Genomic DNA, 19,485 nt, shown 5'->3' with positions numbered 1-19,485 from the left:
TGTTCAGCAGCTGGGGAAGGAGGCAAACATTAATCTTATACAGCTCCTCACAAAACCCAATCCAGGCTGGGCTTTCGACACAAAACTAAAGCCATCTGCTGCCCACCACTGAAGGCCCGGAGGGGGACCAGGGAAATGGATGAGGGGCAGGTGATAAGGGGAAAGGCCATTCAGCATTAGTTTACCCCTCATATTCTAGATTTGTACAACAGCCCACTGATCAGTCACCCTAGTCCTGCTCCCAGCGGAAACATTCATCAGGCCACTGGGGAAAAACACCATCTTAACAGAGCAGAGTAGTTACAGGTGTGTATTACATGCTTACTTCTCACCAACACATCTCAGGCCATGGGACTCTCATGCCCACACAGACCTCCCAGCTCAGCAGCAGATGGCAAACCAGAGCTCCTGCACCCCATTTCTGAGAGGGATAAGAGCAAGTAGCAATGGGATAGGAGCTTTTCCCTTTCTCACCAATCCAAAAGCTTTTGCCTGCTTCCAGGCTGGACATGAGCACTTTCTACCACTCCGCTTTGTTATCCTGCACCTCCAGGGTTCTGCTCACTCCACTCTTATAAATGCCACAGAACTGTTCAGTCATGGGCACCGGAACCCTATTTTGAATTGGGGTCTTTGTTTTACACCAGCCATCTGTGGGCAGAGAGGCTGAGGCTTCAAAAGCGAGGGAAGCTCCTTTCCTGCATTTTTTTAAAGTGGCATGGCAGAGCACCCCTGTGTCCAGCCAGGCTCCCACACCTCTCCCTTCTTGCTGGGGAGATTAGGCTGCACCCACCTCTGCCAGCCTGGGTGGGCTATTCAGTCCTTTCCCCCTTGTCCAGTCAGGGCTTCAGGCTTTCTGTGCAAGTAGACCCCAGCACTCTCTTGTTCGTTGCTCCCTCTCCCTGCCTGCTGCCTTTCCTAAGTGCTGGACTTGTTTGAGACAGGAGGGATAGCTCAGTGGTTTGAGCATGGGTATGCTTAAACCCCAGGTTGTGAGCTCAATCCTTGAGAAGGCTATTTAGGGATTGGGGCCAGCTGAACTCAGGGATGGTGGTTGGTCTTGCCAAGAAGGCAGGGGATTGGACTAGCTGACCTCCAAAGGTCCCTTTCAGTCCCAGGAGATGTGTAGTTCCTTACCTTGTTCTTTCCCCTGCCTGGGACAGTTTTTGCACCCTGGCAGTGAGATCAGCTGGCCCCCCTTGATTAACTGCTGCCTCTCCCTCGTGCCACCACCTCGGACCTTAACTAGCTTTTTCTGTTCTTCTCCTAGCCCAGGCTGCATCCTGAGCTGCCTTTTACCCTCCTACCCAGGGCCTGCTGGCCTGACCCTGTTACGATGATATTTTGATACCATCGGTAACAATAGCACCATGAGACCAGCTTGGGAGAGAAATGGGAAAAAAGGAAGAATGCACCATGCTCTGAGGACAACTTTTTTCTCTCTCAGTGAAAGGCAAATCCGGAGGGGCCTGTGAGAGGAACATGAGCTCACTCGGGAGGTGGCAGACAGCAGGGGACCAAGGAGGGTGAGGTGAAACAAACCAAGCTTTAGTTTAAGTAAATGCTTGAGCTTTTCTGGCTTGCCCTTCATTCATCTGGGTGTGTGATTTCAAAAGCCAATACGGACGGCATTGACTAGACTGAAAATAGTCTCTGCAGCAACCGGGAGGCGTGAAAGCAACAGAAGCAGTAGCAGTGAGTGACCCAATGGCAACACTCCCATTGACTTCAGGGAGCACCTGGCTCACTGGCATGCACCTCTGGCTGCCAGAAGCTGGGGCTGGACAACAGGGAATGGCTCACTTGATGCAGGGTCCTGTTTTCTTCATTCTCTTTGAGGAACACCCTGGAGGAAGCCAGGATGCTGAGTTACATGGCCCATTAGCCAAGCTGGACCTTGCTCAGGGCTGTCCGGGGGGTGGGGAGGGAACTGAGGCAACTCCACCCTCAGTGCCCTACATGTGGGGCCCAGGCAACCCTCCTGCACCACAGATCCTGTCTCTCCCCTACTCCACATGACCTCCTGTGAGCCGATGCCCAGGTGCCAGCTAAAGGTCTGGTGGGGTAAAGGGGGTGATGCCACACCAGCAGCTACGCTAAGTAGCCAGGGCAGGCTGGGTTCTTTGGTTTGTGTTTAGTTCGGGTACAGCAGCAAGAGGAAAATTACACTTAGAGAGGCTTTAACAGTTACTTTTTATTTATACAAAGATAGAAACAATTTAACTAAGACAAATGATTAAAGTACAAGTTAGTACTTGCAGTTTTTTTAAAGGGGAAACAACACAATTTAAAGTAAGAAAAGTTTTAGACAAACTAGCTAGCTTAAACTAATACAATTAATGTGTACACAAGAAAGGCACGTTGCAGGTGTGATTTTCACCCCTGCCTCTTAGACCTGGTGGAACCAGAGTCTTTCCCTCAATTCCTACAGGAAAGAAGTGTAATACAGGTGTAATTCTTACCCCTGCCTCCTAGATTCGGTGTGACCCAGAATCTTTCTCTCAATCCCTTGGGAAGAAGTAGATACGAACCAGGCGTCCCCAGTCTCGGGAGTTAATTCCAGACCTGGCCAGCAGGTGTAGGTGATTGAAACTCAAAGGGGGGTGGGCTGCCAAGCCCCTTTATACGCCTTTTGTCACTTAGGCTTCTTCCTGGTCTCAAGTGGCCAATCGGGAGGAATATGGTTGAACCCCAGGTTTCCCAGGGAAGGTGCAAGGCTTAATTTCCACCTGTGAATTGTGGACAGTTGGGCACCTTCGGAGGTGATGGGCGGGGGTTCCCCGTTCTTCCTGGGGAAGTGATCAGGCGTGTCAATCACCAAGATCAGCCAGAAGGGCGGCCATTAGCTAGCCCATTCACTGTCTGGTTTTTGTGTATAGTAGAGAGGCTGGGCGAGACAGCACACCTGCGTTCCCAGGACATCAAAGGCTACCTGTCTCCCTTGCTTGTTTCTCTCTCTGTCTCTCCCAGTGTGGGGGGGGAGAAGAAGAAAAGGCCAGATGGGGGGTTCATGTCTGGCTACACCTCCCCAACCAGCTGGTCCAGGGATCACCTCCCCTCAGCGCCCTCCAGCCCGCACCCTCTCACCCCACTGAGTCCTGCTGTTCTGCAGGTGGTGGGGAGTGCCATTTTGCACTGCTGCAGAGAAGCAGGGCTCAGGGGGCTGGGAGGGTGCAGAGGAACAGGGCAGGCTGCAGTTTATGCCCCCACATGGTGATTGCAGGGGCAGGGGCACAAGGGAAGGTGGCAACCTCCTAGTGCTACAGCAACCACCCAGTCCCAGGTAATCCACCCCTCTCCTGTCCATAGGACAGCTGGGCAGCCACCCCGGGGTCCCCAAACACACAGGAGCTGGGGCAGCTGCTCCACTTTGTCCTAGGGCTTTGCTGTAGTTGACACTCATGGCCTTCACAGTGCTGCTGGAACAGGACTTGCAGCCACAGCATGTCTCAGCTCCTTGCAGCCCTCCTGTAAGGCTCCCTGAGTGGTCCTGCTTCAGACCTAACCTCAGCAGTCCAACCTGCCTTCTGCAGTTCCCCTCTAAACAGGGCTTTAAAAAGGGCCATGTGCTCCTCAGAAGGTCCTCCACCAGTCACAGGTGGGTCTGGGCCCATCTGCTCCTCAGAGAGCCAGTCACTCTGTGATATATACTACAGGACAGTACATTCTCTCCCTGTCATAAGGGCCAGTTTTGTATAAAACCCTTGCACAGAATAATGGTTTGGCCCACAAGCCGGGCTTTCCTTCTTTCCACTTCTCTAAACTTTCAAGTTAAAGGGGGAAGGAATTGCAGGCGTGTCACCATGATTGGTTTTGCATAGGTAGATTACCAGGGGCCCCCCCGCTGGCAGAAAGGAAAGGTGTGAATGGGTCAGAAGATTCCTTTTGGCTTCATGGTTTGTTTGAACCCATCTCTCCTTAAATAGAGGATTAGGAAACCCATCTCAGCCCTTCCTTACAACCTAACGCACCTGTCTTTGTTGGATTTTCTCTCCCTCCCTCAACCCCAACTCCATTGCCCCAGTCCAGCAAAGCATGTAAACAAATGCTGAGCTTTGATCACAAATATGTCTACTGAAGTCGAGAGAACACCATGCTTTTAAAATTAAATCCGTAGTGTTTTACTTGATTGGCGCTGAGCAGCAAATACCCTTAGCCACCCTACAACAAGCCAGTGTGCAAAGAGAAAAAAACATTTCAGCTGCAAAGCTCCAACAGCTACTACAAACCAGGAGGATAATTAAAACATGGACAGTACGAAAGATACATCAGAAAGATGCAAGAGGTTAGAGATGAAAGCCAATTAGTTTAAAGAAGCGTGTGCCAAGTATTTAACTAGCTGCCAGTCTAAACCTATGAACATTTACCATCAATTGTGTTTCCATGATCACATTCAGGTCCAGAGAGGAGAAGGATCCATAACCAGCATTTGGACTGGTCTGAGTTTTCAAGTATTTCAAGATTCCCATCTTAAAACAAAACAAAACAAAACAAACCCCCCTTTGCCCCGCATACAGATGCACAAAATGCTAAATATAGTCAAAGGAGCTTCAAGCCCTTTTTAAAATGCTCGAAGGAAAGGCGAGCTCAGTTGCCATTAAGCTAGAAATACCATCAGCCAATTTCCCCAAGTCTAGTAACAAACTATTTCAGGGTACAAAACTGGCTGCTGCTGCAGCTGCTTCCCAGTGTTCTCAGCATCATTTGGATGGTGGTGGATCGTTTAGATTTTGTTGTTTTCATAACCAAAAAGGCAATTCCTTAGCCACTCTGGCTTAGAAAGCAGCCACTTTCATCTGACAGGAGATAATGTACAATTGCAATGCATGTAACAGGAGCAATAATTTTAAAGCTCCCCCCATCATTTTGTCTTACTGCTGTTTTTTCCTAGCCTCATGGACAGAGAGTACTCTGCAGACGCAGTTGACTGCCTGCCACACCTATTGGATGGCGTATTGGGACATTCACATCTTTGTTGTGCTCTGAAAGATTGTGTGTCATGAATAGATACATTTTGGTGATGCACTCATGGCTGGAGAAAGTTTGCCGAAACTACAAAGAAGGCTGTATCAAGCTATGGATCATCCTTATAAAAACGGTGTCTCAAGAAATATAACGCATCCCCCCGCTTGCTGCAGCCAGTTCCCAATATTTTAATAAGAATGACTCATTTTGAAATATAAATGTGTTAGTACAAACTACTCATGTCTGCACAAAGTAACTGGTGGACAGGAGAGAGAAGGAAATAGCTAAGCATAGATGCACATTTTTCACCATCTTATTTTAATAGTTGCAATTTTTTGCTGTTATAAATCATCCTTCCTAATAACAACCAGAAGGGAGTGATTTTAGGGTTCCTGACTGATTACAATCTGCAAATTCAACCACCATGATTGCATGGTTAGAAGCAGCCCTGTGTAATACCATTACTCTCAAGAGGGTGTTTTCCTCTTCTAGAACAAGTCTCCAGAATAACAACCGTTCGAGAAAGTGTCCTGCTCTGTGCCAACCGGGTGTGTGGGAGGAGAGTTGGAAAGACCCTGGGACAACCCACAAAGAGAAGGCTGCCCCTCTAGAAGTAGAGCTGACAGGGCAATACCCAAGTGCAACTGCCTTTAGTCACTCCCATCCAAGCTTGGAGGGATGTCAATGAAATGCAAGGTCCCCAGGGAGCACCACCTTTGCTCTCAGAAATCAGATATCCCATCCTCTGCTCCAGCTGTGGAGAGGAAACTTAGCCCTCATGTTAGCCCCCATGACAGCAGCAGGGGGGAGACAAGCTCTACCACCAGAAAGCTACTTGTCAGTAGTTACTGAGAAGGATGTACAGGCACCACCCCTTGTCGGTGTTCTAATGTTTCCCATCTGTATGCAGAATAAATTTTGTTGTGTGCACTGCAGTAGCTGCAAACATGCACCACCACAACCACATGCCGCTGGCTGTGGGTGTTAAGGGTGCTCTGCTGATAAGCTAGGTGGCATCTGAATGTCTCCTGGGTGGGCCACCCACGTACTCAGCTCACAGGGAACAGGGCCCTCCTGTACCCACCCACAGAACAGGATGGAGAAGTCATCCATGGAGTGACTGGGGAGATGCCCAGAACCTCACCAGAGCTGCAATTAACCCTCCCCTAGTGAGTATCTTGGGCAATGGCCCACGCCCTCACAATGAAGGCCGGGAGTACCGTCTTACTGGGACAGCCCACCTAGGTAGCATGAGGGAGCAGAGGTGTTGCCTCCAAGTCATATTCCCAGGCCAGAAGGGACCACTGTGATGACCTACTCTGACCTTCAGCCTAACACAGGCTATAAACCTTCCTCCCATGAACTCCTAGAGCAGCCATTTGAAAAACATCCAGTTTTGATTTAAGCTGTTGGTGGTGAAAAACCACCACATCCCTTGGTAAATTGTTCCAATGGTCGACGATCCTTACGGATGCCAAGGCAAACCTTGTGGCCATTCTAAATTTGTCTAGCTCCAATGTCCAGCTATTAGTTCGTGTTATACCTTTCTCTGCAAGATGGAGAAGCCCATTTTTAAATATTTGTTCCCCATGTTGATACATTTAGTTTGTGATCAAGTCACTCATTAAACTCCTTGTTAAGCCAAACAGATGGAACTTTTTTGAGTCCAACACACTAAGCTAGGAGTCAACAATCTCCCTGAGGCAGAGTGCCAAAATTTGGCCTCTGTGTACTGTCCAAGGGCAGGTGATACTTTTTAAAGTCACTAACAACCCTACCGACAACAGCTTCATTAATAAACAGATTAAGATGCAAAGCTTTACCGTTTAGTTGGCGGTTGGTAGCATTAGCTGGCCTTCGTTAATCCACAGGCAACATGGCTTTGAGCAAGCTCCTGGCTGAATGGGGGAGAGGGGTCAGGGTTGAACTCCTGCCTCACGTGCTGATGAAAATGGGCTCATGTGCCACTCTCGGCACCCAGGCCGGGGGCTGATGGCCTCTGCTCCAAAGTGTGTTTTCTAATCCTTGAATCTTCTCTGAGCCCACTCCAGTGTATGAATAGTCCTTGAATAGAGGGCAGGAGTGCTGGAGAAAGGATTCCAGCAGCAGCCACATCAGGGCCAAGTACAGAGGTAAAATGACCTCTTCCTCCTACTCAAGATCCCCGTTTGTGCATCCCAGGACCTCATTAGCCCTTTTGGCCATAGCATTGCACCAACAATACCAACATCTTTTTTGGGGTCCCCACTTCTCAGACACAGCCCAGAGATTCACCTCCACCCCACAGGGATGAAAGAAGCTGATAAAGGGGAGTGCAAGGTTTTCAGGCCGCCTCCTACTTCTTATTCTCTTCCTGGGGTAGGACCATCCTGATGGGGAAAAGCCAATGACTGCCATGCCTGAAGTGGAAAAATCATGGCTCACAGGGGTTACATAGGACTACAGGTTGAACCTCTCTAGTCAGCACCAATAGGACCAGACTGGTTCCCAACTAGAGAATTTGCCTGACCACAGGAGGTCAGTATTGTCTAGCAGCATCACCAACACTTCCACTGCCTACTGGGCTCTTAGAAGACATTTTGGAGTGAATTACAGCTAAATAACCGCACAGAAGACTGAGGGCCAGGACTGGTGGCTGTAAACAAACTTCGGCTGCACCCAGGATAAGCAGATATTCGGCTAATTAAAATCATGCCGGACAATGGATGTTGCTGGATGAGAGAGTGCTGGACCAGAGAGGTTCAACAAGTAGCATGGCAAGGCCCCAACAAGCAGACAGATGCTCACAGGTGTCAGCACAAGGTTTATTCATGAACTCCTACATCCCATCCTGCTCCACGCAAATCCTAACTCTTTAAGAAAGAACTGAGTCATGCTGCGCTACAGCCAACCCGCGTCTCTCCTTCCCTGCTTCACTGTACAAGTCCCAAACACAGGAACGCCTCCAATCCATCGTGGAGTTCAGATACAGCACGTGTCACAAGGCCAAATGCTGGTTCTACAGCAGTGTAAAAAGTATTAAAACAGACTGTTTATTTCAGCATATGATGGGTTATTAATTTACACAGTGATATATAAAAACAGCTGTTTGTGATGTACAGTAACTTGACAGTGACAGACATATTAAAACTATTGATATTCATGCACATGACATGCATATGTTTTTAAAAAGCACTTTTACACAATATATGGAAGAGTTATTGAGCCTTTCCCAGCTGATCCAGTGGTTCCTTCGGGAGGGCGATTACTGGGAGTCCCATGCACAGGAAGCACATTGGGGAGCTCTTTAGCAGAATGCCTTTTGGAGAAGGCAACTCACAAGGGAAATTAAGCGAGGGCCGTTTCTGTTATTTGTATTACCACAGCACCTCGGCATCCTAGTTGTGGATGCGGACCCATTGTGTTAGGCATTGTACTCACAGATGGAGAAAGAAGAGGTTGCAAGAAGAGGAAGTCCAGCCAGACTAAAAGAGAGACATGGTCTGCATGCAGGAACTGGAACAGAAAAAATGAAGGAAGAACAAACATTAGGATCCTCCACTTATGACTTTAAACAATTGATCTCCTGGTATTCCAAGACAGAATAGGCAAAGAAGATCCATTCTTGGGAACATTATTTTTCAAAGCCTTCTGATACTATGCACTTGAAGCTGTCACCACTGAAATGGCAAGGGTTTGTTTAAACTAGTTTAATGGTCTTTATGTCTACGAAAAGGCACTAGTATCCACCCAAGTTCTGAAGCCGTGTCATAATTTACCTTAAATTTTAAATATTTGTATTTTAAAAAAAAATCTATGAAAATATTTACACAAAAGCCCCTTGTTTCTTGAAGTAGAAACAGATACGTTCCATGTGGACAAGTCACTTCATTAGACAGTTGTCATCAGCTTGAGAGAACCAGATCGGAAGCGAAGGATTTTCTTCTTGAGGTTATGGGAGGCTTTGATTTTGACAAAGGCCTTTGCTGCATTTTCCTGCAGCTCTGGAGCGGCCACTGTTTGGATAGGAAGAGTCTGAACAAACTGAGACCAGATAAGCCCCCCACTTTCATCAGAGTCACTAGTAGTTGTGCTCTCCCCAACAAACTCCACCTCACTCAGGCTGGACTCACTGTCCCCAAAGCAGTTTGTGGTGTAGTTACTCCGCTCATCTTCACTGGTGTCCACTACGGTGGAATGAAACAGGGACTCACACTCTGCTGAATATTCAGAGTCACTAGCAATGTAAGCATAGGGGCTGACATACGGGGAAGGAACTTGTGGATAGACGCTGACGGCTTCTCTCCTGTTTCTTCTTGCCCTTCTCAGGGCTTCCTCATAAGAGACCTCTGCTGATGACTTCCACCGGCGATAATCTCCTCGCTTGTGTTTAGGTTTGGCCACCACAACTTCTCTGCCGTGTCCGTGAGACCTAATCCCAGATTTATGGAGGCCAGGCTGCCTGCTTGGTTGGCTTGGCTCCAGCTGTGAACTGCTGCTTCTCTTCCCTCTCCCAGAGGGCTTTTTAAGTTTCTTATTTGTATCCACGTCATCGCGGAACCGACACTTTTTACCAGCTGACTTGGTTTTCTCCCTCCCGGTCGGTGCGCTGGTTTCCAGCAGGCTGGCCAGATGGGATCTGTGTTTCAGAGTAGAGCTTTTCAGAACTTTGACACTTCTGGTGCTTTTGTGAAGCTTCAGGCTTTGGTGTTGTGCGGGTATGTACTGAGCACTCACCAGTAAGCCTCCTTCATCCAGGCTCTGAGAGGAAGAGCCCTCGCTCTTGAAATCCAACGTGGGTCTCTCCTCATGAGGCAGCACAGTGGGCTGAGCCGCTTGCAAGGTGTTTCTTAGCAGTATCTTTTTGGGTGGCGGAGGCACTTTATTCTCCAGCTGCAGTGTCGTCTGCCGACCAGAACTTTCTTTAGGAGATGCAGCAAAGAGCTGGCCCTTTTCCTTCAATACATCCCCTGCTGTAGCTACAGGACCCCAGGTTGGTTCTTGAGATGCCGATTTGCCATTCCTTGACGGGTGTTTGCTTTGAAGTTCATTGACAGTGCTTGGTGGGTAGGCCCCAGTTGTAGACATCTTCCTGCTTTCCAGCTGCTCCCCATTAGCTTCTTTTGACCGCTGATTTAATGGTGAGAAGGTGCTGGTATCCAAAGCAGCTGTTCCACCGGTAGGCAAACAGGCTTGTTTAGAATTCTTCAGGTTCACAACGTTAGTGGGTGAAACAGCAGCAGCTTGCCTGACGCACATGCTCCCATGTCTCAAAATACCTTTTGTGGGGTCAGCATTCAGATTTGTTCTTGGCTTGTTAGTCCTTACAGAATGTGTCTTCTTCTGAACCAGGCTCAAGATGTAGCCATCTATTTTTTTGTTGGCTGAAGGACAGGCTCCAGACCACGAGCTCTGTGGCAGCAAGGAATTGCCTGCTTTCACAGAGTCTGGTTCTGCTCCAATGCAAACATCATTAACATTGCAACCACGTCTTTCCTCTTCTCTTGGGGGATTACCAGTCACCGGTAGGAGAAACATTGGACTCTGTACAGCGACTGCATGGAGGGGACTGGGGTAACGGTACACATCATTCCCATTTTTGGATACCAAGTCACACTGATACTTTGGATGTACATCTGCAACCACATCAAGGGAATTTGAGTGCGGTGTGGAGAGAGAACGACAGCCCGCACCTGCTGCCAGGTCCTCATGCTGGCCTTCCTTATTATAATCCATCCAGTCTATGAGATCTGAAATGTATTTGGAGAGAGTTTAAAGATTCAGCCATTGTGGAGTTCTGCTATCATTTAGTCATTTCTAAGATATGTTTGAAGACTTTGGCCTTGTCAACACCCAGAAGTTGTACCACTTTAACTATGGCAATTCTGTAACTCTGTGGATTCAGTTATTCTGGTTTAAAGACATTTACTCTCAGGCCTCATCTATACTATGGGGAAGATCGACCCGTTCAAGATCGATCTTCCAGAGTTCAGTTTTGCACACCTGGAAGAGATGTGCAAAGTCAAACTATCTGGGGTTGGCAGTCGACCTCTATACTCCTTGATGTCACAATTAGTAAAGGAAGTCAATGGGAGAGTTTCTCCCATCAACCTCCCTCAGTGTGCCCAGCCACATAAGTCGATTGCAGATCAGTCAATTCTATCTAGGCAATTGCCATAGCTAGAATTGCACATCTGTATTTGACTTGCCTGCCTAGTATAGACCAAGCTTCAGGTCCACACTGCAATGTTTTGTTAGCATAGCTCTTGGAGAAGCGAGGTGGGGAGGCAATTTTTTATTGGACCAATTTCTGGTGGCAAGAGAGAGAGGCTTTCAAGCTTAGCTATGTCAGTCAGGCCATAAAAAAACCACATTCTGGAACAACACAGCTATGCTGGCAAAACTCCGAGTGTAGACGCAGCTATGCATGCAGAAAGTGATCCACTAAAAGTTAGTATATCATCCACCTTGTCTCTCTAATTTCCTGGGTCTGACACAGCTACAAGAACATTGCTAACATCACTAAGGAAGATGGTGTCACTACACAGGCAGAAAAACTTCTCTTATTACATCCACACTATGAGGTTCTGCTGGAACAACTATGCTGATACACTATTATTAGGAGAGCCTGTGTCACACAGATTTGCCCTTATATTTTTGTACAGATAGAAGAATATGCTGCAGTGGTATCGCTATATAACTACACTGGTTAAAAAAGAAAAAAAAAACATACGCCGAAGCTACACAGTTACACCAATACAAAATCTTCCACATTCTATCAGCACAAACAACAAGCAGTCCTGTGACACCTTATAGACTAAAGATATATTGGAGCAAAGACAGGTCTTTGCCATGAAACCTTATGTTCCAAAATATCTGTTCATCTGTAAGGTGCCATGGGACTTCTTGTTTGTGCAGATACAGATTAACACAGTGACCCCTCTGATACTTTGTATCAGAAGTCTCTCCAATACTACAGTTAAGATTTACAACATCCACATGAACTGCTAGATGCAAGACTGTAGAAAGCCTGAGCACGTGCACGTTACATGTTATATTACACTATTAAACCCAAAAATAACCCAGAGGGAGCAAACCAATTATTACACCAGTAAAACTATTAACAGTCAGCTGAAGTGCAATTATTAACAATCCTTTTCTTCGCGATCTTCAGGCTGACCATGGGCTTCTGCAGCATTTACTTAGAACTGCTTTTGTTGTGTTTCAAAATTTTCCAGCTCTGTTTAGGGAAAAATTATCCAGCCTCAAAAGAACATGAATAATAAAAGCTCCTTGGGGGGGGAGGGGACATCAAAGACTGTTCAGATGGAAGCATGGGCGTGAGAGCTGAGAGATACAAGGTTCTCTTCCCAGCCCTGCAAGAGAGGTCCTTGGGGGCTAGTTGCTTAGGTCAAAATGTTCACAACAAATGTCTGATGTTTGTCACTTAAGACCATATTGAGTCACCTATGTAAAATGCCTGATTTTTTTTTTTCAAACACACTTAGCTCCCACTGTTCCCATAGGCCCTGGTGACACTGCTCCTCCCTTTCAAAAGGGGCATGTAAATTATGGTAGTTTGAAAATGCAAATGAGGTGCTGATATGAATATACAGAGGCTCATTTGCATAATGGCAGCCACCCAGCCTGTCGAAATTAAAATAGCCATGTACCCAGGCTTTCTTCAAAAGGGTGCCCCAATTTCGAAAGCACCCTTCTTCCTAAAAAAATTTGGGAAGAAGGGTGCTTTCAAAATCAGAGTTTCCTTTCGAAGTAACCCCATCTACATGTCTAGTTTGCAATTCAAAAGCAGCACTTTTGACACTCTGGGTGGCTGCTGTTATGCAAATGAGGTGGTGAATATTCATAAGTGTATCATTAGCATTTTCAGTCTGCTTCATTTACATGCCCTTTCCAAAAGGGAGGGGCAGGTGTAGATGTAGCTAGAGACTTCAGACACAGGAAGTGCTGCTTTGAGGGGAGGAATGGGGCTAACAGGATCTTAAGAGAAGAGCAGCCGACTTATTATAGGTTGTGTTACAGTAGTACTTAAATTCTCTGTTCTAGTCTAACATTCACAGAGAATAGTCAAGACAACTTTACTGAAACATGCCACTGTGGACAGTGGGATAGGCTGTCCTAATTGGTTCCATATATCCATTCTGCATAGTGAAAACCAGCAATGTGATCTGCTGAAGAGCTCTGGGCGGGATCAGTTTTTAAACATGCTTGATAAAGAATTCCTGTAGATTAAATTTCATCAAGCAGCCCGGAGGGTCATCAGAAAGCTCTCAAACATCTCAGAATTGCTACAAAGTCACAGTTTTAGGACCCACAAACAGTCACAGTTTTAGGACCCACTCCTAGATAAAGTCTGACTTCTGTATTTGGATGACCAGCTCCAGTTAGACCAATGGGGCTGCTCGCTAGGAGGACTGGGGTAATTTTTCTCACCTGCACAAGGATTGCAGTTGTGGGGGGAACCCCCTCTCACTTTCCAAACCATGCCCACTATTATTTAACCTCACACTGCAGAACTTAAGTTCTGAGCACCAAATGATACATGTCTGCTTGTAAGCAGCCTTTCGTATCCAAACTCAATCAAGGACTTATGTTTAACCCCTTCTTTCCAGACCTACACAACAAATTAGAGGATTTCTGAAACAGAAATCTTGCAGTAACTGGCCTCAATACATAACCTTCATGCACATATGCTGATAGACAAAAAGATGCACTACCCATAATGCATATTGATTCTGGGGGCTTTTTCACTTTGGTAAAAATTGTTTTCTAAAGGCAGCAAATAAATTTGCTTATGTATATATGTACCACTGCCCTCTACTGGATAGAAAATATCACGGTTGATCACGGGTTTCTAGGTGCTCACAGACTTATTCCAATGAGTCAAAACGTGGAGGGTGAATCTCTCTGATGCCACATACATGCAACAAATGTCAGCCATTAGAATCTTTCTGGATTACTTTACTTTAACATGTCGGGTAGCAAACGGAAAAAAAGGAAGAGTTTAATAGGACTCTGCTAGCCCAGAGCAGCACTTCTACTGATAAACCAAAGCTGCTTGCTAGAATACAATGTATTATACCAGCTTTTACTGTACCTGTAGATTTTGGACGGCCATCAGAGCTATTCAAAGATGTCTCCAAAGGGCTGCAAAAACAGGTGCTAGAATGGCAACTGGATAAACATTCACTGAAGACTGAGTTAGAGGAATTGGAAAGTGATCCAGAGGCCCCATCACTCAACTCATAAAACCCTACAAAAATAAAAAGTGGGTTTATTTTGGTTCTCTTTGTTATGCACAAAATTCCCATCCCCTTAGAAAAGCAATTGAGTTTCTGTGTATTTTGGCTCACTGCATCTCAAACAACTTATACCATTTCATTCAATTATCCAGATTAGTTATACCATATGGTAATATTACAATGCTGAGACTATTTCTGTTAATTGAAAAGGCAGTTAGATGTCATTTAGCCTTTGAAATATTAATATCCTGAACAATTTTTAAAGCAAAATTCAAACTAAAAGCTGTAAGGATTTTGTGAAGAGAAATCTAGCTGTACTTGCCTTCAAATCTCATTTAAGAGGATTTTATGTCTCTTGACAACCATCCTACCAGTATTACTTAGGTGTAGGACTCTCTACAAGGCTCCTTAGCCACTGTTGCTACTGCCTTCCTGTCTTTTTTCTTGCAACCCAATTCCTTTAAATAAAACTAATGATGCTTTCTGGCATTATTTTTTTAAAAGAAAACCCACTTTCTCAAAACCAGACACATGAATGTGCAGCATGCTCTCAATAATCCTTAAATAGCCTGTGAATACAAAGTCAGTAATATTTTCAGTGTTTCCAGAATTTGTCTTGGTCTCATTACGTCACCACTGACTGCCATGCTGTGACCCCTTTGTTTGTTCTCCACTGTTAAGTGGCTGGGAAGATTCTGGACAGTTTTGTAACTAATTGTTGGGTGGATCCGTTTTTCAGCATATAGGGTTTACCTGAACTTGGACGACTGTCTGTCTCAAGGCGCTCATCTGTAGTCTTTTCTACATCCAATCTTAGATCACTTATCTGTTTGTCCAGTTCTTGCAGCTGACTTAAAAGACCAGCATCTCGCCTTCTCAAGCAGTTCTGGAAAACAAGAGAAAGCAACGTCATCTTTTTTGTCCAGAAACAAATGGGCCACAAATATCATCTGAAGAATAGGTTGTAAATTCTGTGTCAGTTTTCTGAAAAACTTGCCTGGACGTTCAAGATAAAAATTCAACCAGCTATAATATGGAATCTCTCTGTTTCTGCTACACATTATTATAAGATTACTTTCTTAAAACGTACGGGTAAGGTTACAGGAGCCAAGATCAAGGTTCTTTCATTAATTTTACAAAGCAATAAGTAGGAGGAGTAATCCCTTCTCTTCCCCCATTACGATTGTAAGACTGTTTAAGCTATTCATGAAGGTAATTTTGATGATATACAAGGTGCAATAAAGACTGGTTTTGCAAGCTCGTTATCCCGAGGCCAGTGTAATCAGTTTCTCCACATACATTACAATGGTATCTATCCATCATCTGTCCAGTGCCTCAATTTTTATACACACAGCCACGAATACTTTTACATTGCACTGAGCAGTGCTCCAATGAGTTTCCGAGTGTTGGTGATCATAAAGGCCCTGATCCTAAAACCATTAGGCCAATGGGAGCTTTGCATTCAATTCAATGGGTGTTTGATAAGGCCCAAGTTTGGAAGGCTAATAGAATTCCCAAGACCATTGGTTCTCAACCTGCAGCCCGATCAGCACACAGCTGCAGCCCATAGGATATCCTCAAGGCCATGATAATATATATGTATGTTTTGGTTGCAACCCATTAACATAGACAGTTAATGTGGCCTAGTGACTGGTACACATGCTGAGACCCACTGAGCTGGACCAACCAGCAGACAGCACTAGACACTTGGGACCACAAGGGCAAGCAAATTCTTTTTCCACCTCTGACATGAGCTAGAATTGGCTCCAGGTGGCAAGTTGACAGTGGGAACTCACTGTGCCACCAACTGCCCAAGACCCTGCTCCGCCAGGAGAGATGAGGAATCCTGCATTTGGTTCAAAGCCGGAATGTCAAGTGCACAAATTAAAGAGTTCCCCTAATTCTGAGAAATACAAGTCGAACCTCTCAAATCCAGAACTCTCTCATCCAGCAAAATCCAAAATCCAGCATGATTTTAGTTAGCTGGATGACCGCTTGTGTGTGTGGCCAAGATTCCTGTGGTCCCACAAACTTTGTTTACAGCCACCACTTCTGGCTCTCTGTGTCCTGTGCTGTTATTTAGCTTTAATTTACCCCTAAATGTTTTCTAAGAAAGCAGTGGAAGAGTTGGCAATGTGCTAGAAAATACTGAGCTCCCATCATCCGACAAATTCCCTTGTCCAACACTGGCCAGGTCCTGAGGGTGCCGGATGAGGGACGTTCAACTTGTAATTCCTGTGTGGCCATTAGGCAGCTAATAATTCCTGAACAGTCAAATGACCTTTTTTAGAAGGAAAAAACCTATCTGTATATATTTACTGAACCAAATGGCTTAAACAAAAAAAAAAAAAACCTAGAAAAGCGACCAAGATTTACAAGAGCACATCCAATCCAGCCTCTCTCTTGGTCAGAGCCAATATGCACAAATGCCGAGCCTGATTGTGGCACAAAGAATGCCTTGCACAGCTGTGAGTTATTTTCATTGAAAAATGATCCCCCATTTCACATCCAGTTCTCTCTCCCCCACAAGCTACAAAGCTCATTTTCAACAAAAGCATCCTTATTTTAAAGGGCCTGATCCTGAAAACTGCACACCACTCCCACTAAAATATCACAAATATAGCCTTTGGGCCCAATCCACCTCACACAAATCAGCAGAAACACACCTTGACTTTGCTGGACACAGCTCAGACAGTATGGCTGAATCTACACGAGCACATTCCTTCGGAACATTTTCCGAAAAAAGGGGCCTCTTTCGAAAGATCCGGTGGAGCGTCTACACGCAAAAAGCGTTCTTTCGAAAGTCAGTCGAAAGACTGTGGTGCTCCTTTCGAAATCACTCTTCCTTTCCCATTTCAGAAACAGTGCCCCCTTCCGAAAGCATCTTTCGGGAAAAAAAAATGTGTAGACGCGCCGCAGGGCCCCTCTTTCTAAAGAGCAATCCCCACGGGGCCTGATTTTTCGATCCCTGGCCCGTTCTTTGGAAAGAGCAGGGGCGGTGTGGACGCTCCCTTTCGACACAACAGCTCGCTCTCTTGAATGTGGACGCGCTCTTTCGGAAGAAGTTCTTTGGGAAGACATCTTCCGGGAGGGCTTCTTTCGAAAGATCTCTGCCGTGGAGATGTAAGTGGGGCTTTTCAAAATAAGGGCACGTATTTCTTTCCTGGTAAGAAAAGGATAAACGCCTCCTCCGCCCATGCCTCTGAGTGGCTGGGTTCAGCAGCCATCAGGCTTTTGCATGAAGATGCCCACCCCGGAGAGTGAAGTACATTTTTTCTGGCCATCCTTGTGCTCTTCCCCACCGAGGTATTAGTTATTTTACACGGCCGGTGCAAACAGAGGTCCTGCGAGGCCATGTGGCAAAGCCAGCGGCAAGATCCTGCGGGTGCTTGAACTCGTCTTTCTCCTCGCTTTAAGGAAAGCCCCAGGCGTGGGCCGCAGCTCCGACAGAGGGTCAGCCCAAGCAACGCTGCACGCCCCCCGCCTGCTGGGGCAGGAAGGGACGGGCAGAACCCCCCGAGCACAGCGCCTCGCACCGCACAGCGGATGGCTCATTTCGCTGCAGTACCTCCCGCCCGGCGAGGCCCCGCGACCCTCACACTTGCCAGGCCCCCAGGCAGTGGGGACGGGCCGAGGGGAGCTCGGGGATCAGGGAGGCGGCTCACCGCGGCGGTGGAAGAGGAGCCCCGCGGGGGCGCTGGGCCGCACCGGCTGCTTTTGTTAGCTGGGGGCTGGAGGAGGGGGGGCTGCACCCCGGGAACCGGGAGCGCTCCGGCCCCTGCGCCCGGCAGAGCGAGCGGAGACCGACCGGCAAGGAGCTGGCGGGTTCCACGCGCGCCCGTAGGAGCCCCCGTGGGCGGGCGGGGGGAGCAGAGCGCCCCCCGCCGGGGTCGTACAGAGGCGCCGAGAAGGATCAGACTCAGTGGGGCACCGGGGACCCGGGCTCTGGAGCGCTGCCGAGGCGCCCCGGCCCGGGGCAGAACCCCCGCGGCGCGCCCCCCACGCGCCCCGCCTCCCCCTGCGCCCCCTCCCCACTCCGGGGCTCTGCCCGGTGCGCCCCCGGGTGCTCCGCCGCCCCCAGTCCCAGGCTGCCCGCGGGGCGCCCCCGGCTGTTTCCAGCCCCCCAGCCTAGGGCTCTCCGCGGGTGCTCCCTGCCCCCTGCGCCCCCCCCCACCCCGGGGCTCTCCCCGGTGCGCCCCCGGGTGCTCCGCCGCCCCCAGCCCCCAGCCCGGCGCTCGCGGCCCCAGCCCTGCCCCGCTCACCAGCTGCCTCCTCAGCAGGAGGATGTTCTCCTCCAGGAACTTCTCCTCCAGGCTGCGCTGCGCGTCCCCCTCCCCGGGCGGCTCCCCGCGGGGCCCCGCGGCGCTGGGGGCGGCCCCCGGGCGGTGGCTCAGCAGCAGGCTCTTGACCAGCAGCTCCTGCCGCTGGCGCAGGTAGTCCAGCTCGCCCAGCCCGGCCAGCGTGGCCTCCAGCCGCTCCCGGGTGCGCTGCCGCTCCGCCTCCGCCTCGCCCTTCTCCCTCCAGCGGGCATCGGGCTCCCGGGGCGCCGCCACCGCCACCGCCACCGCCGCCTGCCCCGGCTCCGGCTCCTTAGCAGCAGCAGCAGCGGCGGCCGCCGGGCTCGGCTTCATCGCGCATGGGGAGCGGGGAGCTGCCCGGGGCTGCCGGGGGTCCGGCTGCTGCCAGCCGCGCAGGGCGGGCCGGGGCCGGGATGCTGCGGAGCACGAGTGGCGGAGCGCCCCGCTCCTGCGGCTGCTGCGAGCGCCGCCGCTGCAAAGGGCCAGGGGCGCGCAGCCCCCTCCTCCCGCCCCGCTGCCGCCGCCCACGCCCACGCCCCCTGTCCTCTGCAGGCTCAGCCCCGCAGCAGCGGCATCCTCGGCTGCTGGCGCTCTGCGGCGCCTCCCTCCTCCAGCTTCTCCCCGCCCGGCCCCTGCGCCTCGCCCGCCGAGGCCCTGCGCTGCCCCTTCCTCTCCCGGCCCCTCCGCCTCGTGCAGCCCCTGCCCCCGGAGAGAGCCTCCGAGCTGCCTCCCGTTGTGCGGGGGGGGGGGGCCCTTAGCACCGGCCCTCCAGTCAGGGCAGTGGCTTGCAGTCATGGGGCCGCGCCCCCGGGAGGTCCTGAGCGGCTTGGCGGGGGGGCCACGAGGCGGCTCAGTGTCAGAGTCTGCAGCCCAGGGCAGAAAGCTGCGTGGGGCTGAAGGCCCGAGCCCGCCATCTGGAGCTCAGACAGAAAGAAGCCTCAGCTACTTGGCTTCACAGCGGCGCCCCCTGTGGCATGGGG

The 19,485-nt window shown here is 49.0% G+C and overlaps 1 protein-coding gene across 1 annotated transcript; it reads right to left on the bottom strand.

Annotated features, from left to right (window-relative positions):
- Positions 1-2,202: 2,202 nt before the first annotated feature.
- DACT1 (dishevelled binding antagonist of beta catenin 1) lies at positions 2,203-18,978 on the bottom strand. Its single transcript, XM_074996290.1, has 4 exons — positions 18,470-18,978; positions 14,961-15,093; positions 14,063-14,218; positions 2,203-10,694 (listed from the first exon to the last, which is right to left on the bottom strand). The coding sequence occupies exons 1-4, from the start codon at positions 18,836-18,838 to the stop codon at positions 8,836-8,838; spliced, it is 2,517 nt and encodes an 838-aa protein (XP_074852391.1). The 5' UTR covers positions 18,839-18,978; the 3' UTR covers positions 2,203-8,835.
- Between the last annotated feature and the right edge of the window lie 507 nt (positions 18,979-19,485).

Source organism: Carettochelys insculpta, chromosome 6 (assembly GCF_033958435.1).
Source record: "Carettochelys insculpta isolate YL-2023 chromosome 6, ASM3395843v1, whole genome shotgun sequence".
NCBI lineage: Eukaryota > Metazoa > Chordata > Testudines > Carettochelyidae > Carettochelys > Carettochelys insculpta.
This window is presented reverse-complemented; position numbering and strand designations above follow the sequence as displayed.

Coding starts and splice junctions, on each gene's coding strand:
- DACT1 (XM_074996290.1), bottom strand. CDS start 18,838: ATGAAGCCGAGCCCGGCGGCCGCCGCTGCTGCTGCTGCTAAGGAGCCG. Junction 14,219..14,960: donor AGACAGTCGTCCAAGTTCAG/GTAAACCCTATA, acceptor TTATTTTTGTAG/GGTTTTATGAGTTGAGTGAT. Junction 10,695..14,062: donor TGGCCGTCCAAAATCTACAG/GTACAGTAAAAG, acceptor AATACATTTCAG/ATCTCATAGACTGGATGGAT.